This window comes from Catharus ustulatus, chromosome 28 (genome assembly GCF_009819885.2).
Source record: "Catharus ustulatus isolate bCatUst1 chromosome 28, bCatUst1.pri.v2, whole genome shotgun sequence".
NCBI classification, from domain to species: domain Eukaryota; kingdom Metazoa; phylum Chordata; class Aves; order Passeriformes; family Turdidae; genus Catharus; species Catharus ustulatus.
Genome location: NC_046248.1, coordinates 1,229,370 through 1,256,973, shown reverse-complemented (window position 1 = coordinate 1,256,973; position 27,604 = coordinate 1,229,370). Strand labels below are relative to the sequence as shown.

Below are 27,604 nucleotides of genomic sequence, written 5' to 3'. Positions count from 1 at the left end.
AAAACCTAATTACAGCGAGTTTGTCTGTCACCACGGGTAAAACTCTGCCCCACTTGTTAACAGCAAGGAAACCCCAGCCTAAGGGGGATGAGGAATTCTCTTCAAATATTGATGTAGCTCCCCTTGACAAATCAGATGTGTCAGCTCGACAGGTATTTTATCAATTTATATTGACACTGGACGTGTTGTCTCAGAGTTTGGCAAAACTCACCCCAGGAGGGAGGGATGAGTTTGAGGCTGCAGAAATTTTAAAAAAAAGTTTTGAGGGGAATAAAAAAAGTAAAAAATTGACTGTTAATTTAGTGTATTGTGGGGTGGAAATGGAATCCCGTGGGAGAGCAAGGTGGCCTGACATGGGGCATTCCTGTGGTGAGGATTAATTTATTTTCAGGAAAAAGAAAAATACTTGATATTAGCTGATGATTTTGAGCAAAGCCATCCCTTAGGGCATTTGTGTGTCATTTCATGGGGATTCCAACATCATCTCATGGGGGTTCAATGAGAGAACAGTGAAAATCTCCAAGAGGATGAGCTCCCAAAATTTGCTGTGAGCCAGTTTTGGCGAGTTTTGGGTGGAGGGGTTGCCTTGGGAGAAGCTGTCCCCAGCCCCACGATTTTTGAGGGTCCGAAGGACACGGGGAAAGCTTTATTGTCCTTGCCCGTGCCGGGGATGAGAGAACGGCTGCCTTCAGCTCCCGGGATGCTCTTCCCTCCCTCCCTCCTTCCTCCTCCTCCTCCTCGCTCCGCCGCCCATCCCGCGCTGTGCGCAAGCGTGTCCGCCCCCCGCCCGCCCCTCGGGCCGGCCCCGCATCCCGCACCCACCCCCCGCATCCTCCCTCCGCAGCGACCCCCCCGAGCCGCCCCATGGTGAGTCCGCACCGGGGGTCCCCCCGTGTCCCCTCGGGTCCCCCCGGCCCGTCCAAAGCGGGTTTGCAGTCCGGGGGTGCTGAGAAGGAGAAGGGTGGGAAGCAAAGCGCGGTGTTTTTGGGGAGCTGGGGGGGTCGGAGCGGGCACCCCGCGCTGGGCAGGGCAGGGCAGGGTAGGGCAGGAGCTTTGCAGCTGCCAGGGAACCTTGGCATGGGGGGTACGGACTGGGGGTGTGGGGGCACCGCGGCTCGGACCCCTCCTGCATCCCACGCCTTTGGCATCCGTGTCCTGGCGAGCGCGGCACATTGGGGAGGGAGAAAGCGGCTTTATTTGTACCTTTTGTGGGTTTGGGGAAAAATGTTTATTATGATTATTTTTCTAATTAACGCAATTAATCAGCGCCTGAAGTGTGAGTGTGGGCAGCGGCGAGAGGAAAACCCCCGCTCTCGCAGTGCCCTTCCATCTGCTGTCTCCCCATTCCCGGCTAAACAAACCCCCTCATCTCGCCGGGAAAAGACGGCCTTTGGCACCGCTCCTGCCCATGGCCACTCCCGAGGAAGGAGATCCCACCCCAGAGCCCGGGGAAAGACGCTCTGGCATCTCCCCGTGGCACGGGGTGGGCTCGCTGCGATGGGTCGGGGTGATCGGAGTGCCGGGGAGCCGGGGTAAGGAAGGGAAAATCCCCTCGGAGGCCCTGGGAGGGGAGGACGTGCCCCGTGTGCAGCTCAGGACGGCATCGCTCCCGTGCGGAACAGCGGGCTCAGGAGGATTGAAGTGGTCTCAGCCTTTTTTTCCTCCCATCCCTGAGCATCCTCTGACTGGTGGATGGATGTGCTCCAGTAGCCTGGTGGTCCCAAAGGGGTAGGAGGGGTCCCTGCCGGTTCCCCGCCCAATGCTGGTGTGGACAGAGCTCCTGGGAGCGAGATCTGGGCATGTTGGTGCAGGATAAACCCTGTCCCGTCCCATTCTGTGTGCCTGGAGCTCTCTTCTCCCACGGTGCAGGATTGTTTCCAGGGAGAGCTGAGGATACAGCAAAAGGACCAGCTGGACCTTTCCCCATTGATCTTTTCATGTCAGGTCTTTGCAGGGTGAACCAGTGGTGTTTTATTGTTCTGGGGAGTGGAGAACAAAGGAAAGTTCTTCCTCTGGGAGGTTTTTTTGTGTTCCTCAGCTGGGGCACCATGTCTCCCATTGGATCTGTAGGGTGATGCCTGGTGGGTTGATGCTGGCTGCTTGGCAAGTCTGATCTCCATCTCTTGGTGAGATGAGCTGAACAAAGTCTTGTGGTGGAGCTTTTTGGGCAGCTCTGCTGAAATTCCCTGTCTGTGCTGCTGGGCTCTCCCTCGGGATGCTCCTGGAGGCAGGTGATGGATTGCCCAGGCTTTGCCAGCTGTCTCCACCAAGGGTGTCTGTGGGACAGGCACCCCAGGCAGGCCAGAACCTGGGATCAGGGACAGAACTGATGGTTTAAGTGTGCTCTTCCTACCCTGGCTCCTAACCATGTGTCCAGCGTTTAATGAGCTCCTCATGTCACTATAAGCTGTAGGATGGGATCAACATGCTTTGCTGGACTCTCTGTAACCCCTGTCCCTAATTATCTGCATCATTAGAGGGCTGCTTGCTCATCCAGCTTCAGGCAAGGAGTTAATAGCAGCTGCTCCAGCAAGGCACTGAATCCTGAGGAATAATGCCTCTGCAAATATAAATATAAAAGGAGGAACTGTCTGTGGACACTGATTTTAAGGGATGTCCACTGTGGAGAACTGCAAGTAGGGTGTGTTCCACAGCTGGGATTAGAGCATTCTCCTGGAAGATCCACCCTGGAGGGAAAACACCCATTTCAAACTCTGGAGCAGCTGTACTGATGTCTACAAGCCTGTATTTTTATAGCTTGTGTCATCTCTGTTCTTGCAACCAGCATCAGAGGCGGATGCCAGGCTGCAGGATGTGGGAATGCTGAGACCAGTGCCCTCCCCATGCCTGTGTTCAGGGGTTTTCAGCTGGCAGCAATTCTCAGGTTGAATCCTGCTAATTAATTATTTGGCAATATCTCTAAATCCCATGTATTCTGTTGCTTATTCTCTTTGATGAAGTGATGGTCCCATTGCTTTAGCTTTGAATATTCCAGAGCTGATGCAGGCTGGCAGCATGGAATCTGCTTCTCCACAGATTTCCCTATTGTGTTTTTTATTTTATTTTTAAAATTATTTTATGTTCTTTTTCCCCTTTCATTTTTTCCCTCTGTGTGTAGCATAATGGCTGTGTAATCCTGTTCCTGCAGAGGCTGGCATCCTGGATTCACCAGGATCTCTCTGGGATCCTATGCCACTCTACCCATTCCAGGCTGGGACCCCCCCAGGGACACTTGCATGAGTGGTTTTGGTTTTGCAGTAAGGAAAGGAAATTATTTGATGCCGCTCGTTGCAACTTCTGGTTCTCTTTTTTTTTGGTGTTTCTTAAGTTCCCCTCACTCTCCTTTCACACTTCTCTGTCCTCCAAGTGTCCTCATATTTATTGAGCTTTTTCTAGGAAAACTCTGTGTCTTCTTGGGAGGGAAGAGGAAAAAACCCCAGTACTTGCTAATCTCTAGCTTTTCCAGCTGCTGACCTCTTGCATGTGACTGGGGTTGGGCTGGAAAGTTTCCTTGGAGGAAGGAGAAAGGCATTTGGCTCTCAGGGAACGGAAAAACCGAAGGAGCCGCTCTCCATCCTGGTTTTCCTTCGGACTGGCGGATGCTCGGAGCGGTTTCGGGCTGGCGCAGGCTGCGGCTGCTCTCCAGGATGTGTTTTGCCGTCTGCCGGAGCCCTCCGAGCCGCAGCCGCTGCTCCCGGCTGTGCCGAGCCTCGGACCGGCCCGGGAGGGGCTCGGACCGGCCCGGGAGGGGCACGGACCGGCCTGGGATGGGCGCGGATCGGCCCGGAAAGGGCACGAATCGGTACGGGGTGGGCACGGATCGGCCTGGGATGGGAACGGCCACGCCCGGGAGGGGCACGGGTCGGTACGAGATGGGCACGGACTGGCCCGGGCTCGGCACGGACTGGCCCAGGATGGGCACGGCCACGCCCGGGAGGCGCACGGCTCGGCACGGACTGGCCCGGGTCGGTACGAGATGGGCACGGGCTAGCCCGGGATGGGCACGGACTGGCCCGGGTCGGTACGAGGTGGGCACGGCCACGCCCGGGAGGTGCGTGGAGCGGGGCAGGGCTGCAGCCAGCGCTGTTTTTTGGGAGTTCGGTGCGAGCCGGGGCCGAAGCAGCGATCCGGGAGAGCGGGACGGGGCAGCAGCACGGCGGGGCTGGAGCCAGCCCGTCCACGCGGATCTGCCCTGCCAGAGATTGCTCTGCTGGGATGTCCAGCAAAGGTGGGTTTGACCAGCTGCTGACTCGGGGAACACTGGAAGGGGCCGGGATCTCCCCAGAGCATCAGCCCCTGGTCCAAGCCAGGCTGGCAGTCTCCATCGGCTCTGCCATGCCGTCCTGAGGATGCTGGGATGCTGCTGGACCATCGTGGGATGCAGCCTGTTCTGGGAAGGGATGCTCAGAAGTGGGATGTAGTGGTCCTAATGGATGGATGGTGTAGTGCTGAAGGAAGACTCCTGACACCACACCAGAAGTTAGATCCACAAATCCATGGAAATATTTCTGCTGCTTTCTGGAGTTTTGATTTCTTTTTATTGCAAGTCAGAACAACCCTAAATCACCAAACCACGTCTGGATATGACCAACCAGGAAGCTGGCTCCCTTTCCCTTGTTTTCTGTAGGTTTAAAACACATATCTGTGCTGAAGTTTGGTTCTTCTCTTTAATGCTGGGTCTGTGAAGGAGGCTTTAACCTGAGCTCACGCCGTTGGAATTCCCTGCTGCGCCAGGGAGAGGCTCCTTGCCTTCAATCACTTCCAGATGCCATTCCTGTTCTGGCTCTTCCCCTTGCAAAATGTCTCCCCAGCCCGCTGAAGTTTTCCCGGCCGGATTCGACATCCCCATATCCGGCCAGGTTGAGTAAGCCGAGCCTCAGTGTTTTAACCAGAGCCCGATGCCAGCGGCGGGAGGTTGGAACTCACCCCGCGGTGTTGCACAAGCCGGAGCCCCGGGGTGGATCCTCCGCCAGGCTTTGAGCTGCTTGCGACATCAGCTGGTTTTTAAATTTCTTTGAAAATGGCGATAAATGAGCTGGGCTGGAGTTTGAGGTTTGGGATCCCTTGCTGAACCCTCTGCCCGCATTGCCAATGGGGCAGAGCTTCCCTGAGCCCCAAAACGTCAGGAAATTGAGACAGGAAAGTGCCGAGCAAGAATTGAAGAGACTTAAACACTGCTCTGGTGCTTTGCTGATGCTGTGTGCACCCGGCCAACCCAGTGGATCATAAAGCACCCCTGGATGGGGATGAAACCCCCAGCACAGCAGCTCTGGGGCTGTTGGGCTCATCTGACCCCTCTGGCTTGTGTGGGTGGGATTTTGTGACATGAGGATGGATCAGACCTGTCTGTGTTGGGAATGGAGGAAAGGGCTGAAGCATTGAGGGGAAAAATGAGGCGGAAAGTGAGAAGTGAGGGAGAAAAATGCAGAGAAGGGGGATGCAAGGGAGCTTTGGGGATGCAGGACTGACAGGACCAGGGTGTGGGAAGTGGGATGGTGTCAGAAATGAAGGGCAGTGAGGGGCTTCAGGGGTTAAATGTGGTGCTGCCTTCAAACGAGGTGTCAGGACCAGTGCCAAGGGCTGTGAAGTCCTCGGGCCCATCGCTGTGCGATCACCAGTGCTGCTTTCTAACCAAAAAATAGACGGGGAAAAAAAAGAATCACAAAGAACTGTCTGTTTGGGCATATTCGGGCTCAACAGGTTTTGCTCCCGGGCGGGGTTCTGGTATTTGGGGTGGGAGAGCTGAGGGCGGCCAAGAGCCCAGCTGTCAGAGCAGGCTCTTTATGCAACAAAAAGATGTGATTTGTCCTCAGAAATCTCACCCCAGGCTCCTTTTCCACTGCCTTTTTTCTCGTGGGGTGCAGGCAGCCCTCAAGGGCTTGGGTGGTGCAGGCAGAGTGGGAAGGGATGGGCAGGTCCTGCGGAAGGGCTGGGGGAGCTGGAGGGGATTTTCATTTAAAATAGGGATGAACACAAAGTTTTGGAGCCCCAACAACACAGCACCTGCCCCAGGACCATGTCCCACTGCCAAAGCCCCGTGTCCCCCGCACACTCGGCTTGTTCAGCATCTTGGTGGTCCATCGGCATCTGCCCTGGAGCTGGGGCTTCCCCGGCCCCTTTGCTACCTAATTAACAACGTTGCTGCATAATCCCCATTGCATTTACAAGTTAAATCGACAGATTATCTGTATTATGCAAACGCAGCTTTCAATCTTAATTATTTATTTGCATGGGGTGTCTGGAAATCAGCAGCACTAAGCCTGGGGATGCTGTTCTCTTGGAAGTGCAGACTTATGCTAGGAAATGAACCCAAAATAGGCTCTTTTTGGTATGGGGGGTGATGCTCAACACCCCATCTTGGGAATATGTCTATTTTTTCCTTTTATTTTTTTTGGGGTGGGGGGTGGTTATTGTGGGAGGCTCATCCTTAAATAGCAGAGGTTTATTTTTAGGTCGGTCGCTGCTTTGGATAATCCGGCTTGGCTGGGCAGCTTTGCTTTTCTTCCCATTCTCAGGGATTTGATAGAAATAGGTTTATTAAATTATTTTATTTTTAATAAAATAGTTTAATAAATTTACTAAATTATTAACAGAATTAAAGAAACACAGGGTTGGAGGATGGGGATTCTGCTGGTGGCGGTGCCTTCGTGCTGTTTTGGACAGGGAGCATCCACTGGGATGACCATTAGCCAAACCTCTTCCCAAAGTGTAATTCCCACACTGGGATTACACCTTTGGCTCGGCCAAAGGCTGGTTGGGAAGCAGCTGGATTATCTCCCATTAAATACTTGCTGGATGAATAAGCTGCTGGTCCCGGGGCTGGAGCGACTGGGGTGACGTGAGGGATGTGCCGGGCTTGGAAACACCTTGCTCATGCCAACTGCAGACATTTTCTCTGGAGGAGGATGAGCTCACCTGGATTTTATTCCCCTCCCAGCCTGGCTTTTGCTCTCTCCCCCCTCGGGAGGTAATTTTAACCGAGGGAGGCTGGCGCCGGCGATGGAGCGCCGAGGGACGGACGGACGGACGGCTGCCTCGCTGCAGGTCTCATCTCCAGCTCCCCCTCCCCTGTTTTAACAGCCCTGGGGGGATTTGGTCTTCGCTGGGGAGGATGATGACAGGAGGAGTTTGGAGTCTCATCCCTGCCCTGTGTGCGTCCCCTCCTGCCTCTGGATGCTCCTACACTGGGGCTGAGCGCCTCAAAGGGCCAGTTCTGGCTGGCTTTAATCTTTAACGCAGGAAGGGATGTGCCCTTTGGGTTTTTGTTTTCTTTTGCCCAAAGCCATGAGCATCCCGAAGGGAGATATTGGGGAGTGGGCAAAAGGTGCCTTTTCCCCCTCAGACTTGGAAATGGTTATTTAAATGATTAAACTGATAGGCAGGAGAGGAAAGTGAGGCCAGCAGCACAGCTGGAGAAGGGAAGGAGCAGAATCCAGCTTGTTTCTTGAGGGGTCTGGGATATGCGACATTCATTTCCTGCTGGGCTCAGCTGCCAGATGGGCTGAGCTGCCTGCGGCGAGCGGTGGAGATGGTGGCTCCTGGCCTGGGGGACGCTGGAACCGTGATGGGACTTCTCTGGACCCTGGACTGGGGACTGATTGCATTGGCTTATGGCAGGGAAACCACTCGAGTGGCTGGAAAACAACCCTGGGAAGAACGGCAGCAATCCAGCTCCTGGCTCCTCCAGTCGAGCTGGAAAGACCAGCTTAGGGCAAGACCTTGGATCCACCAGGATCCTGCCTGGCTGATGTGCTTTGAGGTATCGCAGTCTGCTGCTCGTCCAGGGCTGCAGGATCCTCCTGGAACCCCCAGGCAGCTCTGAACATCCTCATCCTCATTTCCACAGGCAGGGGCTGATGCCCTTAAGTGCTTTAGCAGGAGCTCCCCAGGGAGAGTTTAACCTTGTTAGTGGATCCTATAATTCACAGCTCTAAATGAAAAGGCTTCTCGGCAGAGGCAGCAATGTTGGATGCTCTGGTGGATTCAGGGCTTCTGGAAAGACCCTGGTGCCAAAGGTGAATTTTGTGGCCTCAAGTGCAGTTGGCTGCTGATTGCTCTGAGCCCTTGGGATTAATCGCCCCCCAAGGCAGTGATGGAAGGAGGAAGCAAAGGTTCTTTGGGTATGGAGAGGGCAGGTGTGACACTGGAATGGAGCCATCCTGATGCATGTGCAGAAAGCCTGGTCCCTGGTGAGAAGTATCCATCTCAGGCTGCTGGGTGGTTTCCTTCCTCACCCCTTGAACCAGGATGTAACCCTCTGTCTTAAATCAATGGGATGCTAAGAGGGGAGCATGCTGTGGGGAAGGCTTGCACCTCTCTTGTTTCTGCTTTTTCTGGCTGGAGGAGATGCAAAGAGGTGAGGAAACCTCTGGCCCATCAGAGCTTTCCCTTGCAAGCACCTTCCCTGCCAGGGCTTAAGGAGCAGTGAGAGAGAGAGGCTTGTCTTCCTCACCTGTATCACTGTTTCTTGCACTGAAATGAGCTGACATTCCCTCTTGTGTGTGTGTGGTTTTTTTTTTTTTTGGGAGAGCCGTGACTCCCAGCACACCCCATCCATCCCAGGGGCACAAGGGGAAGAGCAAAGCTTGTGCCCAGGGGCTAACTGGGATAGCAGTGGCTCGCTCTGCTGGCTGGCTCGTTTTCCCCACCTGGGAACATGACTCGGGATGCAGAGCAGAGAGGCTTTTCCTAAGTGGCAGCATGGCAGGAAGATTTCTGTGTGTAGCATGGTTTTTCAGCAGGGCTTTTCCTGCCCCAAATCATAAGGATGTTACAGTGCTGGGCTGTTTGGAAAATTTTTGGGGGAAAATATGCCGGAGTTGCAGGAAGAAGGAGCGTTCTCAGTTCTGTCAGAGTTGGCAGGAGGGCAGGAAAGCTGCATTCCCCTTTCCCTGGGAAAGGGCACTGCTCCATCTCGTGGGTTCTTCCTAAAAGTCCGAGTGCGTCACGGGAGGGGATTTCGGTGTGAAAGGCCGGGGGATGTTGGGGGAAGCTGCGGCCAGGTCTGCGCTCCGCGGCCACACCTCCTCTGAGAGCGGCGGAGCCGGCCCTGGGCTGCCGGCCCAGGTGGGTGGCTTTTTTCGGAAGTGGGTGGCTTTTTTCAGAAGTGGATGGCTTTTCGGAGAGCTCAGACTTCCGTGCGAGCTGTGCCGGCCGGTCGGGACCCCGCTGCCCTGGCCGGGAGCCGCAGGATGCTCCGCAGGGGATGGATGGATGGATGGACGGCTGCCCTGGCTGGCTGCAGCCTCAGCATCTCCTGCCTTCTCGCTTTCCTAGGGGAAGAGAGGACGGCCCCGTAGATCCCGCCGAGCTCCCGCCTGGACCAAGAGGACGGGCCGTAAGTAGCCGTGAGCTGCCAGCTTATCCCCGCCCTGCTGGGACTGGTTTCAGCCTCTCCCGCTGCTGGGGATGCAGGAAAGGATCTCCCGGATGGGAATCCTCCTTCCTCAGTGGGTTAATGCAGCACTGAGGTGATGCTGGGGGTGCAAAGTGATGCTCCGGGTTATTTGCTGTGAATCTCTCTCTGTGCTGGTAGCATGGGGGAAAACAGCAAAGAACCCCGGGGCTGGCCAGGTGGGGCAGGGGGGATGCTCGGGGGGTTCTGCTTCTCTGAGTCCGGTGCAAAACAGGAAGCAGAGGAGAAACCGTGGGGCCAAGGCTGCACGTGAGCCTTGCAAGGGGGATGGTGACTGCAGGCAGCTTCTGAGCCCCCAAAAGGGGACCCCAGAATCAAAAGCCAATGGGAGCAGGAGCTGCCTGCAAGGTAACACAGCCCTGGGCCTTGATATTCCTTAATTTCCCATCCCTTTCCCAGAAGAGCTGGAGCATTGCTTGAGTTTGGGTTGGGGGTGGGCTGGAGCGTCTCCATGGTTTAGTTTTTACCTTCCAGAGCTGTAAGGGAGTGGTGCTCCCGGTGGATGTTCTGCCTGCTGCTCCCAGGAGAGCGGGGAGAGGCTGCCAGCATCCAGCCTGCACTCTGCCTGCACCCCCAGCTCACTGCCTCCCCCTTTCTGCTGCTTTTTGGGGGGACTTAGCCCAAAACACGGGCTCAAAGCTGTGCTGCCAAAGCCGCTTTTGCTGTCGCTGCTGCATCCCCGGGTGATCCCCGAGGATGGAGATACCGGAGAGTAAACACAGCACCGAGGTGAGGGTGGCAGCAAAGGGGGGCTGGGTGGGGCAGGTACGGGAACGGTGTGGCTGGATCGATGTCAGGGGATCAGGGATGAAATCCCACAGGTCACATTATCACTGCCCTCACCTCCTTAGCAGGGGCTTGTCACCCTCTGGGTGGCTCTGCTCTCTTCAGCAGCTTGGCCAAAACCTCCAGGGGGTAGAGAGCTGCATACAGCAAGAAAAGGTCTTTATTTTAGTGTTTTAAATAGCAAAAGAGTGATTAAACCTATATAATAACAATAATAATATATAATTTCTAACATTGTAGCTTAGCTGTAGCCCTGTAGCTCCACTATGGCCTGGGGTTACCCCAGAGCTGTGAGATGATCAGGTATACCCACACAGCCGGTGTTTTGGGGCTGTAGGAAGGGATTTGTGCCACATCCCTTTGTTTTTTCTGCTGCAAGGATTGAAAAAAAACATAGGGGGAGAGGAGAGGATGGAGCCAGGCTGGTCTGAATTGCTCTGGAGCACATTAAAACCAACAGTGCCATGGGAAGGCAGAAGCAGCCTGGATTTATTCTGAGGACCTGCCACTGTGGAAATACTTGTTGTACCTGAGCTTGTTTGCTGTTGCCACCTTTAAAATTGCAGCCTGGTCATGGGTAAATGTTTTGTTACGACTCACATGCCAACGAAGGGTTGTTTTCCCCTATCATCAGTCTTTGGCTGGGTTATTGTGTGCCTGGGATACCACGGCAAAGGAAACAGCGCTGCCTCTCCGGGTAAGAGGCAATTAGAATTCCTTTAAAGATTCCTTTAAAGTGACTCGAAGGGCTCTTAAAATAAGATAAATGTGGGTATCAGTGCACAGGCTGGGCTGGCTCCACACCCTCTGTAGGGTGGTGCCCAATGTGCAATGGAGTTGATTTTGACAGTGCTGTGTCCTCAGGACCCTCTTCATGCCCCCAGCCCACGGCACTGCAGCTCTGGCTCTTGACTTTGCTCTGCTCTGCGGTTTTTGGCATCTCAGGTCCCCCCTTGGTATCCCCTCTTTCCCTGCCAGCACCTCCATCTCTTGGAGGGGTCTCAGATCTGATCTCTGCTGCCTTTTGGGCTTGCAGTGTTGGTTGTTGCGATCCCTCAAGGATTTTCTTCCCAGCTTGGAAAAAAAACTCCTCGAGCACCGGGAGCTCACAGCAGTCAGGGCGAGGAAGGTTTGGGATGCCAGGCTGGGGATTTGGGTGTCTTTGATGCTCTGCCAAGTTGGCTGGATGCTTTCCCTGCAGGATGGCCCCCGGCCGCCTCCCAGGTTGCACTCAGGCTCCGGCACGCGATGGTGGTGCCGGGGCAGGGCGTGGGGCGAGCCTGGCTCTGCCGGGCTCCTCGGGCCCTCCCAGCCCTACCGCACACGGAACAGCCGCGGGAGATCCCAGCTGTAAACTGCTCCTCTCCATCCTGGGGGTTGTCCTGCAGGGAGCACAGGACTGAAAGTTCTGTGTGTCTGGAAAGCTGGACTGAAGGGGTCTGTGCTGTCCTGGCTGTCTGTCTGTCTGTCTCCCTTTGGCTCCCACTGCTGAGAGTGAATCCTTAGGGGCTGCCAGTGCACCCCTTCCTCGGGTGCTGTCCAACTCTCCTTCAGTTAAAAATAAAGTCATGTTTTTTTGGGATAAACTGTCGGAGATGATTATTTTTCAGTGAGCATCCTTCTTACCCAGGGAAGCTGGACCAGGCAGTGGGTGGCTCCATGTCCTCTGGGTGTGTGGGATGGGATGGTGGGAGCACAGGAGAGGTGTCCTTGCCTCGTGTCATCTTTTTCTCAATCCATAGGTTACCATGGAAACATGAAGGTAGCAAGCCTGCTGGTGCATGATGCTTTGCCAGGATGGCCTGGGATCACCATCCATCCATGATGGGATGGTGTGGGGGAATTTATAACCACTCCCCACCTTCCTGCTTGTTCCATGCCTTTAAATTCTTTTTCCCCCCCCTTTTTTTTTCGCTGGGAGCAGCTTGGCAAGTGCTTGCTACCACTTTGTGGATTGACATGACTTAAATGTGGAAATGCTGGAGCCATTGAGGAGATGGGAATGAGTGGATGGAGACACAGGGATGAACTTCTCTGAGTTTCCCCTCTGGCAGGAGGGTCAGTCTGTAGGGATGCTGCTGGCATCTCCCAGGGGACATGGTGAAACTGGGAGCCAAACCCTGCTCCATGTTGGAGGTAGACAAGGAAACTCCATGAGCCTTGGACATGAGCTGCCTCTGCAGCATCCTGGGATGGGGCTTTCCCAGAACACGGGGTGGGGAAGGGAGTGGGAGAGGGGGAATGGGCCATGGGACTTTTGGATCCTTTGTGCAGCGATAATTGCAGCCTGCGGTGCTGTGGGGGTGCGTCCTCCAACATCAAAGAAGGGCTTTTCCAGGCTCTTCTTCCAGGTGTGGGGAGCTGGATCCAGCTGGGACTTTCCCCCCAGTTTCAGGGCTTGGTGGGGTAGGTGATGCCCTGGATCCCAGGGTGGATCCCAGCAAGTGCTGAGGCAGACAGGGACGCTGCAGTGCGGGATCCAGGGAGGATGCTGGGGTGAGGGGTCTGTGCCGGGGGATCTGAGGAATGCTGCACGGGCTCTGGGGAGGCTGTGATGGGACAGGGATGTTGTGGAGGCACTGAGGATGCTGTGGGAGCTCTGAGGGTGCTGTTATGGGACAGAGATACTCAGGGATACTTGAAGGATGCTGTGGGAGCTTGGAGTGATGGGATGGGGATGCCAGTGGGAGGGGACTCTGAGGACGTTGTGGGACACCAGGAATGAAGCAGGAATAGGGATATTGCAAGACTGAGAATACTGTGGGAGGGCTCTGAGGATGCTGTGATGGGAAAGGAATACTCAGCAGGGCTCTGAGGGTGCTGTGATGGGACAGGGATACTTAGCAGGGCTCTGAGGGTGCTATGATGGGACAGGGATGTTGCAGGGGGGCACTGGGGTTGCTGTGATGGGACAGGGATACTCAGCAGGGCTCTGAGGGTGCTGTGATGGGACAGGAATACTCAGCAGGGCTCTGAGGGTGCTGTGGTGGGACAGGGATGTTGCAGGCTCTGAGGATGCTGTGATGGGACAGGGATACTTAGCAGGGCTCTGAGGGTGCTGTGATGGGACAGGGATACTCAGCAGGGCTCTGAGGGTGCTGTGATGGGACAGGGATGTTGCAGGGGAGTACTGGGGATGCTGTGGTGGGACAGGGATATTGCAGGCTCTGAGGATGCTGCAGGACTGGGGATGCTGTGGGGACCAGCAGGACTCTATGGCATCACCCCCTCCAGCAGCCCTATGAGGACACAGGACCTTGCTCAGGGTGTTCAGACCTTCTTGCTTTCAGCAGCTGCTCTGGTTTGGGCTGTGGATCTGGGAGGGCTGTGGGGAGCTTGAAGTCATTCCAGAGGCCCCACGGGTGCGGGGGCAGCCGGGTGTGCTCTGTTTTGCTCTGCATTCCCTGAACGCTTCACTAAACAACGTTTCTTCTCCTCAGGGATTATTAGCTGTGTTTGCCTTAGATAAATTTTGCATCAGGCCCAACTTGAGCATACAAAGCCTGGGAAAAGATCATAAAGCTGTCAAAAAATATTACTTAAAAAAAGCTGGTATGTAAAGGCAAACATTGTGGGCAGAGAGGATTTTCCAAGTGTTTTCACCGGTGGAAAGGGTGGAATGTGCTTGGTTGGGTGTTTTGGCACCCAAGGATGAAGCTAGGGGATGAATTTGGTGCTAATATCAGGTCCTGATGCCCAGCAGTTTCCCAGCTCTGGGCAAACAGGGGTACTCAGGCCCCTCAGGAACATCCCCAGCCTCCAGCTCAGGCAGCTTGGGGCTTTTGTGGCCAGTTTTGCTAAGAACAAAACCCCCCAGGAAGCACAAGCTGCTTTTTACCGTCCCCTAATTTTACTTTTCCCAAGCAATTATAACATGTAAAGGGGTGAGACCTCCCACTGTGTCTTCTCCTGTATTGCTCCCACCCTTGAAGATCCAGTGGGTTTCATCTTCCTCAGCAGGAGAGGCTTGTTGAGCTGGAAATATGGATGCAGGATGAAAGCCAGGGTGTAAGTTGGGATGGGGAATTGCTTCCCTTTTCTGGAGCCCCCAGGTAATGCTGAGGCACAATAATCCATGTTTTATGATGGAGAAGCAGTTCACAGGAAGAGAGGTGTTTTCCTAGGGGACCAACTCACCTGTCCCTATCCTTATGCTGTCAAATGGACACAATTTTCTTTTTCTAGTGTCCTGTCCCGTTGCTTTTAGTGTGGTTTAATTGTCCTTAATTGCCTTTTAATTGCTTTTCCCGCCCTTTTAAATTAATTACTCTCCTGCCCTTTTAACTTCAGGAGCCCATGAGAGGGAAGGGAAGAGCCTGGCTCTTGTAGGACCATCTTTGCTCCCGTTTCTCCTCATTCTTGGTCCATTTTTGTCCCCAGACCTGGTGTTCTTGGCTGGCGTTGCCGGGTGTTTGGCAGGTGCCAGATTTACTAGCAGCACTTCCTTGGGCAGGGATGGGGTGAGGTTGATGCCCTCCCTTGGGTGACTAATCCCTGCAGGCTCTGATGGGCAGGCTCTCACTGAGAGGTTTTGAATTGCCCAGCCTGGCCTGGGTGTGCATTGTCCCAGGGCTGGCACATAACACACTGAGACGTGGCTGGCTGGATCCGGGAGGAAATCACCAGGTAGCACAGCCAAGCGCAGCTCTGAGCCTGGCTTAGAGCAGGACTCACCCTGGCAGCAAAGCCTCCCCCGTACCCCAAAGCCTCTCCCACCTGGTAAGTTCATTTGCTGTGTCCTGTGGGAGGGGATGAGCCGATCCCGGGATGGCTCCGACCGCGGCTCTTTGCTCCTTATTCCAGGAGCAAGAGGTTTCGGAGGAGGACAAAAGTGGCCCCACATCCCTGGGCAGTGTTTGTGTGGGCACTGAGCTCGTGGCACCTCCTTTCTCCAGGCCAGGATGGGTGACTCCAAGGTGTTAGAGGTTCCCCACGTATGTGATGCTCTTTGGTTTGATGCTGCTCGGCTGCTCCTGTCCCTTCTGACTGGCTTTGTAGGTGGCATGTTAGGCTTTGTACCTGCTGGTGCCAGGTGGATGCTTAAGCTGGGCTTAAAGTCTCCCCTCATGGGATTTCATGGTTGAAACCCCACTGGGAGCTTGTTTTTCCTTTCTAATTAATTTTTTTTTTTTTGGCCTTTAACTTGTAGGGCTGAAGCTCCTTGGGAAGTGCGGTCGCTTGCTTGGCTTTGATAAACCCTCTAAACCAACCCTTTGGCAGCAAAGAAATGTGAATTTAAATGAATAAATCCTTTGAGGAACCCTTGCACCTGCTTGTCTGCAGATGCAGATGGGCAAGCAGGGGGTGATGCCTCTTGGATGGGGTTTTAGCTCTAATGGGTTTTCCTGCTTTCCTGCTGCAGGTGACCAGCCACAATGAGAGCTCCGGCCCCTGCCTGATGCCTTTCCTGCTGATAAAAATGATCAACAAGTCTCGTGAGTCCCATGGGGGGATCCCATTACTTCTGTCCAAGCAGGGATGGGGAGCTGGGGATTTTACATTTGGAAATCAGGGGGCTGGATGCTGCTGTGGTTCCAGTTCAGCAATGGAGTACTGGGGTACACAGGAGAAGATCACGGCGGGGAGGGTGGGTTTGGGCACCTTGATCACTGGGTTTGGGCACCTGCAGCACTTTGGACTCTATTCCACAGAAATGGGGCAGGTGCACAAGGAAAAAGAGATACATGCCAAGGCTCTAATGCAAAGCAGGCAGGAAGAAACAGGAACGTCACAGTGACTTTTAAACCTGGAGCAAAACCACCTGACGCATTTTAGAGCCTCTCCTCTCTGGGCCATTGTGCCAGCCAACCCCAGCTGCTCCCCGAGGAGAAGGCTCTGCCATCCTGGCTCTAGCTAGAAATGCTGTGGGACCCCACAAGTAATCATCTAAACCCACAGCTGATGTTGGTTTTTCTCTCCCCCTCCCCTCTGAGCCTGCAGGAGGGAAGATACTCGGGGTGCTGGCTCTGTTTCTGGTGATGGTTTGGTACTCGATCTACCGGGAAGACAGGTACACACAGCTGTGAGTGCTTCTTACTCAAGTTTAAAGGTCCTCCTGCCCTTTCCTTCACTCCTGGGCAGCAGCTTCTTCCTGCCCATCCTGCCCAGGGATGCCAGAGCATGGCAGATTCCCTTGATCTGAGGGGACTGGGGAGGTGGCAGCATCCTCAGCTGCTGCTGGAGAATAGGAGACACAAATGAGGCTCTCCCTTGGGGTGTGGTGGTTGGGCTCTGGGGTGTTTTGAAAATGCTGTTGCTTTTCTGAGCCTGGGAGGATGGGAAAGCCCTGCTTTCTTCCCAGTGCCAGCGATTCTGATGGAAATGGGGAAAGTGGAGTGTGAGGTTCATCAGCAGAGCAACAGAGACCTCTTCTGATGCAAGGCTGCAAGCCCAGCAGATGAAGACCCAGGCAGTGCCAGCCTTGAATCTGGCTGGAAATCTCTCTCACAGCGTGAATCCCACAGTGGGGATGCCTGGGGGTGCCAGATCCCCTTTTGCCAGGAGGGGGCTGCAGAGGAACAGGCATCATTTGATTTAATTAACCTCTTCCTTTACAGCTTTTATTTCCCTGTGCAAGAAAACAACAAGACAACGTGTCCCCTTGGGGAGGTGGAAAAGAAAGCACCACAGCTCATCAGGAAGTGAGTTTGGGGCTGGGAGCAAGGAGTGGGGGGGATGCAGAGCCAGGACCCCCCTCCTGTGCCATCCCTGATCCCAGCCTCACTGACCCTTTACTCCTTGGCAGCTACACGAGGGACCACCCACTGTTCTTGCAGCTGAAGGATTATTTTTGGGTGAAGACACCGTCGCTCTACGAGCTGCCCTACGGCACCAAGGGAAGTGGTAAGCCTGGCAGTGCTCAGTGGGTCTGTCTGTCCATCCTGCTGCTGCTCCTGGGGTTTCAACTTCCCTTTTCCTAAAGACACCTGCAGGCTGATTTTGTTGGGGACTATTCCCAAGCTATTGGTTTTTAGACTCTGCAGTGGGTATCTCCTCACCCTGGGTGCACACAGTGCCTCTGAAAGAGTTAAGGGTGGGCCAGGCTTTACTAAACCCCAGAGACAGATTATCTGCCATAAACCAGGATTAACAGCAGGAGCAAATTCAGCAGGGATGGGGGAGCACCCAGGGTGTTGTGACAGGCAGGAGCTGCCTTCCTCACCTTCCTCAACCTGTCCTTGCCCTTGCTTTGCAGAAGACGTCCTCCTGCACCTGCTGTCCATCACCCATCACTCCCTGCCCGAGAGCATCCAGAGGTAACACCGGGGTGGGTTTAGGGGCTTTTCTTTTTTCCTTCATCATTGCTCTCTTGGGGGATGGTTGGAATTTGTCTGTTGTGGGCCCAGGATTTAGCAAAATGAACCTCTGCAACCCAGGGGTGGTGGGTGGAGCATGGGAAAGTTTGGAGACTGGACAACACCGGGTTTAACCCCCCTGGGGGTTAAAACGCCCCTGCTTTTGGAACAGCTCTGGTTGAGACAGGGTTTTCTCTCGCAGCCTGAAGTGCCGGCGGTGTGCTGTGGTGGGCAACGGCCACCGGCTCCGCAACAGCTCCATGGGGGACACCATCAACACCTACGATGTCGTGATCAGGTACAGCCCCGGGCCCGCCCACTGCTCCCTCCCCGGTGCCACCCGCAGCCGGGGCTGACACCTGTGATGTCCCAAAGGCTGAACAACGCCCCAGTCCATGGTTATGAGCAGGACGTGGGCTCCAAGACCACCATGCGCCTCTTCTACCCGGAGTCAGCTCACTTCGACCCCCGGGCCGAGAACAACCCCGACACGCTGCTGGTGCTCGTGCCCTTCAAGCCCTCGGACTTCCAGTGGATGGAGGCCATCCTTAATGACAAGAAGAGGGTGAGTGTGGTGGGGAACCAGGTCCAACCCTTCCCTGGCTGCTCCAGACTCCCATTGTCACACATGTGACCTCTTGCAGGTTCGGAAAGGGTTTTGGAAACAGCCCCCGCTGATCTGGGACGCCAACCCAGAGCAAGTGCGTGTCCTCAATCCCTACTACATGGAAGTCACTGCTGCTAAACTGCTCAACCTCCCCATGAAGCAACCAAGGAAGGTCAAGCAGGTAAGGGGTGAGGATGGCCAGTCCTCCTGCACACCCTGAGTGGGGACAGCCTGTCCCTGTGCAGCTCCCTGAAGGCTGTGGCTCTCTGTCCCCTAGAAGCCCACCACGGGGCTGCTGGCCATCACCTTGGCACTGCACTTGTGTGACCTGGTGCACATCGCGGGCTTTGGCTACCCCGATTCAGCCAACAAGAAGCAAACCATCCACTACTACGAACAGATCACACTCAAGTCCATGGCTGTAAGTGTTTGCCCCACAGCTTTGTCTCTTTCCCCTCATTTTTTCCCCGGGGGGGGAGGATGGCAGCCCAGGAGAGCAGTGCCAGGATGGTGAATGGCATGGGAGGCTCTTCCCTCTCACTCCCCTCCCATGATGGAGGTTGAAGTCCACCTTTGGATGGTCATGAGCCAACTTCTCTTGGTGGCTGAATGACTTTGGAGGGATGGAGAGTTGGATCCATCCCCAATTTATGTGTGAGAAGAGCTTGCAGACAGGGGGATTGGGTGGGGAGGGTTCCATCCTTGCTTTTGGGGGGGCTGAAGTCCCTGCTGGTGGGGTGGGAAGGTGGGAGGAGTGGAAGGAAAGCGTGTGGCCCCTCCTCACCAGACTCTGGTGTCACCCCCTGCTCCCCGTCCCGCAGGCGTCGGAGCACAACGTGTCACACGAGGCCGTGGCCATCAAGCGGATGCTGGAGCTGGGACTCGTCAAGAACCTCACCTACTTCTGAGGATGGCACAGGGACAGTGAGGGGACACTGTGCTGGCATGGCCAGAGTGACCGAGGGCACAGCATCCTTGTCACCGCCGCCACACGCCCTGGGACTGTCGGAGCGGGGCTGGGCTGGGGGCCGCGCTGGACCGTGGGTGCCCAGGGTGGGGCAGCTCTTGGGGTGCAGGGAGCCCGGCAGGGCCGTGCCCCAGCGCCTTTTCTACTGACACACTGAAGCTACCGAGGACTTGGAGGGGGTTTTTGGGGTAGGGGGGTCCTCCCTCCCAGCAGGACTGAGGGGGTGAGTCAGGGCAGGAGCCCTTGCCCTGGATATTCTCTTGCCCTTAATTCCCTCATACGCTGACGAGGGCCCTGCTGAGGGGCTGATTTTGGGGGTCCTGGCCACTCCCCCCCCAGGGGATGGGAGCCTTTGGAGGCTAATGTTGCCTCCTCCCTGCCCTGGACCTCCCCCAAATATTTAATTCCCCCCTTTTTTTTAATTTCCTTTTTTACTTGGCAGCCCTGTCCTGTGCCTTAGCGCTGGCGTAGGGACTCGTCCCCACAGCCCCCCTGGGTGGGGGCACCCTGGGGTGCTTGGCTTCAGGGTCTGCCAGGGCCCTTTGGTGGTGCAGATTAATTTAATTAATTTAAATGCTTATTTATGGTGGAGCCTTCACCCAGGGCCCTCATGCCACTGGTGTCAGGGACAAGGGGCCGTGGGTGGGCATTTGGGATGTCCCCCCACCATGGAGGGGGTTCACTGGTGCTTTCTCCCTGCTGGTGTAGGATCCCCTCTGCCCCCGTGGGGCTGCAGGTGTCGGGGGGACCCATGGATGGGGCTGTTGGGGTCACGCTGGCACCCAATAAAGTCCTGGTGAGGCTGGGATGGGCTGGGCACTCCTGGGGTGTGATGGGGGGGGGTGGTGAGGGAGTTTTGGGGCTGTGAGATGCAGGGAGGGGTGGCCCTTGTGTCCCCACATCCCCTTACCTGTTGTAACGCCCCATCTCCTGGCTCCCACGCTGGGGTTGTGGGGCCTCAGTTTCCCTCCACCACCATGGGCCATTTCATGCCCCAGGAAGCCATGGCACACCAGGCTCCAGGGCAGAGCGCCAGGGAAGCCGATGTTCCCGCGGGTGGCCATCAGCCAGGCGTGCCACGAGAAACACCTCTTGTATTGACGGCGGTGCCGCGATACAGCGTGGAGAGGCCCTTCCCGGGGGGTCCCCGTCCCACCGCTGTCCCCCCATCCTGTCCCACAGGGCGGGACCCCCCCGACCCCCCAACACGGACTCTATACGTATGGACACCGAACAGCACGAGGGAAGGAGAGGAGCCGGGTGGGAGAGGGCAGCGGGAAGCGGAGGCGAGCGGCTGTGGGGGCGAGGGGACGGCTCCCCGGGGCTCAGCGCGTCCTCGGCGGGGTTGTGCTTAGCATGTACCGGGGACGGGGGATGCTCGGCCGGTCCCCTGCCCCGCAGCCCCGCTCTGGGGGGGCTGGATCCGGCCTCTTCCCCCGCCGACTGTCCGAGCGTGGAGCCACGGCGCCCACGCGGAGGGTCCCGAGCATCCCCGGAGGGGCTCAAACGTGCGTCTGCATCCGCCTCTGCAGGGGCCGGCTGGGGTCTGAGTTTTGGGAAGACGACTGGGAGTGGTGGGAGGAGGATGCGGAGGCCTTGCTGGCCTTGTCGAACTGCACGTAGCCGTCCTGCTTGCCGCTGCTGCTGATGCTGCTGTCGCACTGGGTGTCGAGGAAGGAGCTGCTGTCACTCATGGAGCCGCGCTGGAACTCGCGCTCGCACAGCTCGATGGAGCTGCTGCCCATGCCCAGCACGAAGCGCTGGCTGTAGTCGTAGAGGCGGCTCTGGCCGCTCAGGGTGCTGTAGATGTTGGTGAAGGACATGCCCGTGGGCACACGCTGCTTGCCCGCCGGGCGCAGGTCAGCCGGGCAGCCCGACAGGGAGATGGTGGGGGTGGAGTGGTGCTCCTTGAAGGTGTTCACGCTGTAGTAGCCGTTGGTGGGGTCCTGGGGAGTGGGAGAAGAGGGGCAGGTTGGTGGTGCCTCCCTGGGTACTGTGACGTTTGGGGTGCCCACCCTGCCCTTCCACCTGGGACATGCAAGACTTATCAGAATCATCGAATACCCTGAGCTGGAAGAGACCCACAAGGATCACCCAGTCCCACTCCTGGCCCTGCACAGACACCCCCAAATCCCACCGTGAGCATCCCTGGAGCGGTGTACAAACACTCCTGGAGCTCTGGCAGCCTCAGGCTGTGCCCATTCCCTGGGGAGCCTGGGCAGTGCCCAGCACCCTCTGGGGGAAGCAGATCCTTTGATCTCCAGCCTGAGCCTGGCCTGGCCCAGCTCCAGCCATTCTCTCAGGTCCTGTTGCTGGTCTCAGAGAGCAGAGCTCTCCCTCAGGAAGAAGCTCCAGACCCTGATGAGTCTCCCCTTGGTCTCCTCCAGGCTGCACAAGCCAAGTCACCAGTCACCAGTCCTATGAACTCTCCAGACCCTTCCCCATTTCCAGAACCCCCCTTCAGAGGACACTTCAACCACCCAAACCATCCAGCAATGTCCTCCTGTCCCACCAGTGGATCCAATCTGTCCAGCCCCCTCCAGGCTGGGACACAAGTGCCCCTTACATGCCACTGTCCTGGCACCACACCTCGTGCTACCCCTAAAAGCTGCAGGGACAGTGCCATCATGCCAGAGCCACTCTCCCTGCACAGGGACAGGTCACCACTGGGGACACGGTCCAAGGACAGCCAGCCTGGCAGCAGCAGGGCTGGGTGAGGCATGAGCCGGTTCTGCCCGGTGATGGGCACAGGGAGGGGTTCCCCGGGGTGCAGCCCCTGTGCCAGGAGTGACTGGGGAGGCTCTGACCCCACCTCTTCACTGGGGACTGGGACAGGATCCATCTCACCTTCAGGTTTTGAAACTCCTTCTCCTCCTCCTTGAGCACCTCGAGCTGCTTCAGCACTGAATCCTGCTGGAACTCCCCCCGGTCCATCTAGGAAAGGATGCAGGCAGGGGTCAGCACCCCGGGCACCGCCTGGCCCCGGGTTCCCCATCACCCCCACATCCATCAGCAGCCCCAGGACACCGGGAAGTTGCCTCCAGCCGGATTCAAGGACTTGCCCAGGGGTGCCCCAGCGGTGTCCGAGGGCGGTGGAGCCAGGCTGGGACCCAAAGCCACACATTCTCTGGGTTACAGATTGTTTTTCCCAGTTTAGGACAGAAAAAGCCGGACTGATGCAGAAAACGAATTATTTACCGTGGTGAGGGCTGGGGCTGCAACTGCCTGCCCAAAGCGACATCCCCAAAATCGCTTTTTCTTTTTCTTTTTCTTTTTTTTAATCTTTTCATCCTTTCCTCCTCAGCTGAACTTAGCCGCCTCATTAGTTTTCCTTTGAAGGCTGGCTGTGATTGGGGGGAGGCGGAGAGGAGGAGCAAGGTGCACATTAATTACACAACGGCTTTAATTACCCTTCCTTCAGCACGCGGGGCTGTGCAGGAAGCAGGATAATTATCAACCAATTTCTCAGTTGCCTTTTTTAGCTTCTCCCGTATTCACCCGACGCCTCCAGCCCAGCTTCTCTGGGATCACAGCCCCACATCAGCCCCAAAATCCCCTTTTATTGCCCAAATTCTCTCCTCTTTAAGATGGTAAGTGGCTGTGGAAATTCACCCCGCGGCGCTTGCTGTTCATCTCTCGAAAGCCTTTGATGTGGCTGTTAAAGGCAATAAATTAAAGTACCTGAGTTTTCCTAGGAAAAAGAAAGCCTGTATCAACCATTGATTTGCCGGGATAAATACAAGTGTCGCCGAGGATTAAACGAGTGCAGCTAAAATGGGATGTAGATGGTTTTTTTTGCTCTGCCAGCCCCGGCGATCCCCTCGATCCTCTAAAGCATCTCTGCAAAGGCAGACTGGAGGTCTTAACCCTATTGAAAGGTCCCAGCTCGGAATGAAAAGAAAAAAACACTTCTCCTCCTTGGATTTGGCTTTTTTTGTGTGTGTGTTGGAGTGGGTGACCCAAGCGGGCAGGGCCAGACCCAGAGATGGAGAAGGGAGGTGGGAACCAAGGGAACAGTGACCAAACCTCCCTGGAATTAATGTCGGGTTTGATGGGGTGTTTTAGCCATTTTATGTTGCCTCTTGAAGCGCTGGGATGCTCCCTGAGCCCCGTGGGGACCCTGCCTCTCCCCGGGGCTGGCAGCACGTTCTGAATTCGGCTGCACCCCGTGGATTTGGGGACTGCAGGTCCCACATGAGGTCCACAAAGCGCCACCACATCACTGAACTCCAATTCCCCCATTACAGCCGCTCACTAACATAAACTTTATTATTACAGTTTTACACCATTAATTAGTGGGCGGTGGGATTCTCATTGGTGTGATTTCTGCTTTGTCATCAGAGTAAACACCCAAGGGACGAAGTTAACTCAAGTTCATTCCATCACCAGTATTATGAAGGGGCTGAGGGAAGCGCACGGAGAAAGAGACCCCTTGGCATGGGATTCTCGTGTCATTCCTTTTTTCCAGAGCCACGCCTTTCTCCAGCCAGGTGATAGCACCAATATTCTGCGGGCTCGGGCTGCAAAAGGCTGAGGATACACGTGGCCACCATTCCGTCCTGCCAGGACTCCATCCAGCTCGGCACTGCCAGGCGCCGGCAGCCTTGCCCATCCCCAGAACAATGGGACATCGCGGTGGGGTACAAAGTCCTGCCCGTCCCCAAACCTCGCGGATCCGCGTGCCTCAGGGATGTCACAAACCGCATCCCTGACCCCCGCTGTAAAAGGCAGGGATCCCTCCGGCTGTGAAGCATCCCCTCAGCCTCGCTGTGCCGGCTCCCATCGCATCCCTGCGGGGCAAACACCGCATGGAGCACCAGGCAGTGCCGTGCCCCCCACCCCTGGGGAAATGCGGAGCTCTCCCGCGTTTCACGCCACCAAATGAAGCCTCTGAAATGGAGAATCCGACAGGATATTAAATTTTTGGCTTTCATTAGTGGGCACAATATGCTTTTTTAAATGCTGCTTCAGGTCTCTGAGTATCCTCCAGGGCTCGAAGTGCCCCCCGCCTCGCTCCAGGTTTAATTACAGATTTCCTGGTTGGGTAATTGGATGCCACCCGGCAGCACTTGTGCGAGCCACACGTTACCGGGGTGAGCGATGATTCTGGAACTGCGACTTCCTCTGCTCCCAGGGAGGGAACGAGCCCATGAATAGAGAACCCCTGTGGGAATTCTCAGCTTTATCACCTTCAGCCACCGGCTCCGACCTCGGTGATGCGAGCTCCCTCTGGGGTGGGGGAGGCTGCCCACCACAGGAGAAGCTGCAGCACCTTGTCCCAGCTCCCCCCAAAATCTGCTTTTGGATAGGCTGGTGTCGCTGGAAGGGATCGGTTGGGAGGGAGGGATGTTCCCTGGGCTTCCTCCTCAGTGGCAGTGGCCACCGGGCACGTGGAACATGTCCCAGCCCGCGGGCACAGGGCGAAGGCAGAGAAAGGGATGCTGTGCCCACTGCAGGTAGGAATGGGCCTCGCGCAGAATGGAAATTCTGCTTCTTTGATTTTTCCATCTTCCCCAGGGATCTGAGCTGAGCACCTGTCTGGAAAAGGTGTCTGGTGCTGAGCACTGAAGGCTGGGAACAAACTAGGAACAGCCCCTGGAGCAGAGGGATGGGTTTAAGGAGATAGGAAAAGAGACACCTATCACTGGATTGATTATTTTGACTGTTCCACTCCAAATATGAACCAAAGGTGATGCCTGGATCTGCCTGCTCACACTGGATCCCCTCTGATGGAAGGGATGATCCAGAGCTGGAGGTCTTTGGGATGCTGCTGCCTGCCTGTCACTTCGGGATCGTCCCTGACTGCTCACGGCAGTGGGGATAGCTCCTTTGGGATTATCAGCCCCATTTCACAGATGGGGAGTCTCGGGGCCCGATCAGCCAGGAATAAACCCTGGTAAGGGAGGAGGCTGTGCCACGCCGGAGCTGCTGTTCTGCATCTCCCTCCTCACAGCCCGGGCTCAAGGAGCTGCCGTGCCCGTGCAATGCATCCCGCAGGAGGGAGATTGTGGTTCATTTCAGGGCTGTTGTGGTTCATTTTCCCCAGATCAGATCCTTTACCGGGCTCTTTTGCCTCCAGCCATTAGAGCTGGCAGCCTTTTCCTTGCCCGTAGGCACTGCTGGCAGAGCAGCTCTCGGAGCAGGGGATGGGAACGCCGCTGAGGCAATGTGAACATATGCAAATCAGCCAGCGTGACGCGTATCCTAAGGTGTTAATGAATTTATAGATGCATGAATAATTACTTGTGAAAAGCACGGTGAGCTGCGGAGGTCACAGATGGCTGGAGAATGACAAAACAGCGTTTGGGGGGATGGAGGGTCCCGCTGGCACCCTGCGGTCAGAGAGGGAAACCGAGCAGCAAAGGCTCATCCACGGTGCTGGGGGTCCTGAGATTCAGCAGGAGCAGGGCTGTGCAGGATGGAATTAGGATGGAGACTAGCAAGGAGCTGTTTGCCAGCGTGGCTGCTCCTCGTTAACATGCACATCAATGATCCCGAGCCCCGGGCACGGCAATGACAGCCACAGGTGCTGTTAAAATGCGAGGTGTGATGACACTGGTGAGGGCGAGGAGATCATCTCAAGGGATGGAGATGTCACAGGACGCTCGGAGAAGGCAAATGGGAAAGCAGAGGGAATAATGCTGGGAGGAGGGAGAGCTGGAAAATCCTGGGTGAGGGTAGAGAGGTGCTGGGCACTGCCCTCCTCCCCCTGCTAGAGTGGTCTCATTGCTCCTCATCAGCAAGAGGAAGTTTTTAACTTGATCCTTCATTTCATTGACAAAGTTGGAACATTTTATCAGGAACCTGTGTGGCATCCAAGGCTGGGTGTCTGATGGCCAGAGGAGGATGCCCACACCAAAGATGTGCATGAAGGACAGAGGGGATCCCTGCAGACTCTGAGAAGAGAAGGAATTGGGGAGTATTTCCTGGGAACGTGCTTGCCGAGGGCAGATGAGGGTGGGGAGGCTCTGATCCAGGCAGGGGAGGGGACTTTGATGCCCTCTCCCTGCAGGTAGGATGTCCCAGCTGTACCAAACCCTGCCAGCATCAGGGTCAGAGATCATGGACCATCTCTTCCAGCTCCTGAACAGTGCTGATCCAATGATGTCTTTTCCAACTGCTGTATTTTTAGGAAAATGCCTGGATTTGGCCAGGAAAGGGGAAGATTTGCCCTCCTCCAGTCCAGCCAGGCTGTGAGTCTCTGTTGTGTCACATCTGAAAACGCTCAGCTTTGCCTTCCCTGTTCACACTTAAACAGTTCCATTGTGCTGTGACCAAACCACCTCTCACCACTCTGGCTAATAAACCCAGGAGCTCCACGACCTCTCCCTGTAAAGCATTTTTTTCCAGCTCTCAAACAAATGTCATTTTTTCCTGCACCATTTCCACCCTGCCAGAATCCTCATCACAACGTGCCCAGCACAGCTCCACTCCCAGACTCATCAAGGCACAGGCTGATGTGAAATCACCCCCTGGCTCCTGCAAATAACCTAAGAAAGTCCCCAAGCTGTCTTCCAAGATCCAGCTCCTGACCTCCCACCACCATCCTCTTCCTTACTCACAGTGCTAAATGTTCTCTCTGCTGAGGCTTTGTGTGTGCATCCAGCCTGATGGTTACAGTCTGCAGTGGGATTTGGGACGATCCCAGATGGCCCTGTGGGAGCCAGATCTGGGCCTGGCACTGCTGATCACACAGATGATGTACAGGGTTCCATGGAGAGAAAGCTTCTCATTCCCCTTCATCCCAGCAGATTGCTCCAAACCCAGCCCAGCCTCCTCTGTCCTTCCAGCCGTGCAAATCCCACCGTAGGCTTGCAGATTTCCCAGGGAAAAGTGTCTTGCACAGGGACCTCAGTGGGGCTGGGATAAGTCGCCAGATCTCCACCTCCTCCTGCCTCATTGTTCAGAGGCTCCCTGGCTGTCTAAATACTCTGTCAGCAATCCTGACAATTTCAGCAAGCAGTTCCACCCACCCTACGATGATCAGCCTTGCCTTCCCACCAGGCATTCATGGAACAGCTTTTGCAGGCGGGACATACAAGTGCTACCCACAAAATTGAGAGTTAGAGGAGGAAAAAACCACCCAGCAGCCTAGAAAGCAGCCACTGGCTTCTTCAATCCCTTCTCCCTTTCCAAATCTTTATTTTTTTTTCAGGTTTCTTTGCCATTTTTCAGGTTCTGTTTTTCACCAACAAGTGAAAACTGGGGCTGAGACACAGGGAACAGTGACCACAGCACACAGAGGGGCTGGTGGTGAGGATGCACCAGCACCAAGCCGGGGTTCCTGGGATCTCACACCCACCCTTGCCCTGCCCGTGTCTGTCGGTCCCCGAGGGTGAAGGCAGTGGCCTCGGGAAGGTGACACCTCCCCTATCAGTGAGCTTCTTATCACCTCGTGTCCACCCGCTCCGTTTCTCCCTGCCCTCCAGGTGTGAGGTGGCAATAAACCCCTTCCTGCTCTCCCTGCTCATTAGCCAAGTTTCACTCGAGGAGTTTTTATGGCAAGAGAGTGTGGGTTTCCAGAACAGGATTTT

The 27,604-nt window shown here is 55.7% G+C and overlaps 2 protein-coding genes across 7 annotated transcripts in view; one reads left to right on the top strand and one right to left on the bottom strand.

Moving 5' to 3' along the window:
- The first annotated feature begins 810 nt into the window (after nt 1–810).
- ST3GAL4 (ST3 beta-galactoside alpha-2,3-sialyltransferase 4) lies at nt 811–19,878 on the top strand. 4 transcript variants are annotated; one of them, XM_033081532.1, is made up of 12 exons: nt 811–867; nt 9,277–9,337; nt 15,564–15,636; nt 16,142–16,223; nt 16,759–16,842; nt 16,947–17,044; nt 17,397–17,457; nt 17,699–17,794; nt 17,872–18,061; nt 18,141–18,284; nt 18,381–18,524; nt 18,925–19,878. In XM_033081532.1, exons 3-12 carry the CDS (start codon nt 15,600–15,602, stop codon nt 19,009–19,011), a joined length of 1,023 nt encoding a protein of 340 aa, XP_032937423.1. In that variant the 5' UTR covers nt 811–867; nt 9,277–9,337; nt 15,564–15,599; the 3' UTR covers nt 19,012–19,878. The 4 variants fall into 4 exon arrangements, with proteins under 4 accessions (XP_032937423.1, XP_032937420.1, XP_032937422.1 ...); XM_033081529.1 differs by having other exon boundaries at nt 830–867; nt 9,277–15,135; XM_033081531.1 differs by lacking the exon at nt 811–867 and adding an exon at nt 15,005–15,135.
- Nucleotides 19,879–20,144: 266 nt separating this feature from the next.
- Nucleotides 20,145–27,604, bottom strand: part of KIRREL3 (kirre like nephrin family adhesion molecule 3) — a 359,049-nt gene continuing 351,589 nt past the window's right edge. For all 3 annotated transcript variants that reach the window (XM_033081525.1, XM_033081526.1, XM_033081527.1), the window contains 2 exons: nt 21,918–22,004; nt 20,145–21,016 (listed from right to left, as the gene is read on the bottom strand). In XM_033081525.1, the coding sequence (XP_032937416.1) occupies nt 20,573–21,016; nt 21,918–22,004 (531 nt within the window). In that variant the 3' untranslated portion in view covers nt 20,145–20,572. The remainder of the gene's footprint in view (nt 21,017–21,917; nt 22,005–27,604) is intronic.

Excerpts from the sequence above, each read along its gene's own strand:
- ST3GAL4 (XM_033081529.1), top strand. The coding sequence starts at position 15,103 with ATGGGTGACTCCAAGGTGTTAGAGGTTCCCCAC. Across the intron at positions 16,843-16,946 it reads GCACCACAGCTCATCAGGAA|CTACACGAGGGACCACCCAC; the intron begins GTGAGTTTGGGG and ends ACTCCTTGGCAG. Across the intron at positions 17,795-17,871 it reads ACCTACGATGTCGTGATCAG|GCTGAACAACGCCCCAGTCC; the intron begins GTACAGCCCCGG and ends GATGTCCCAAAG.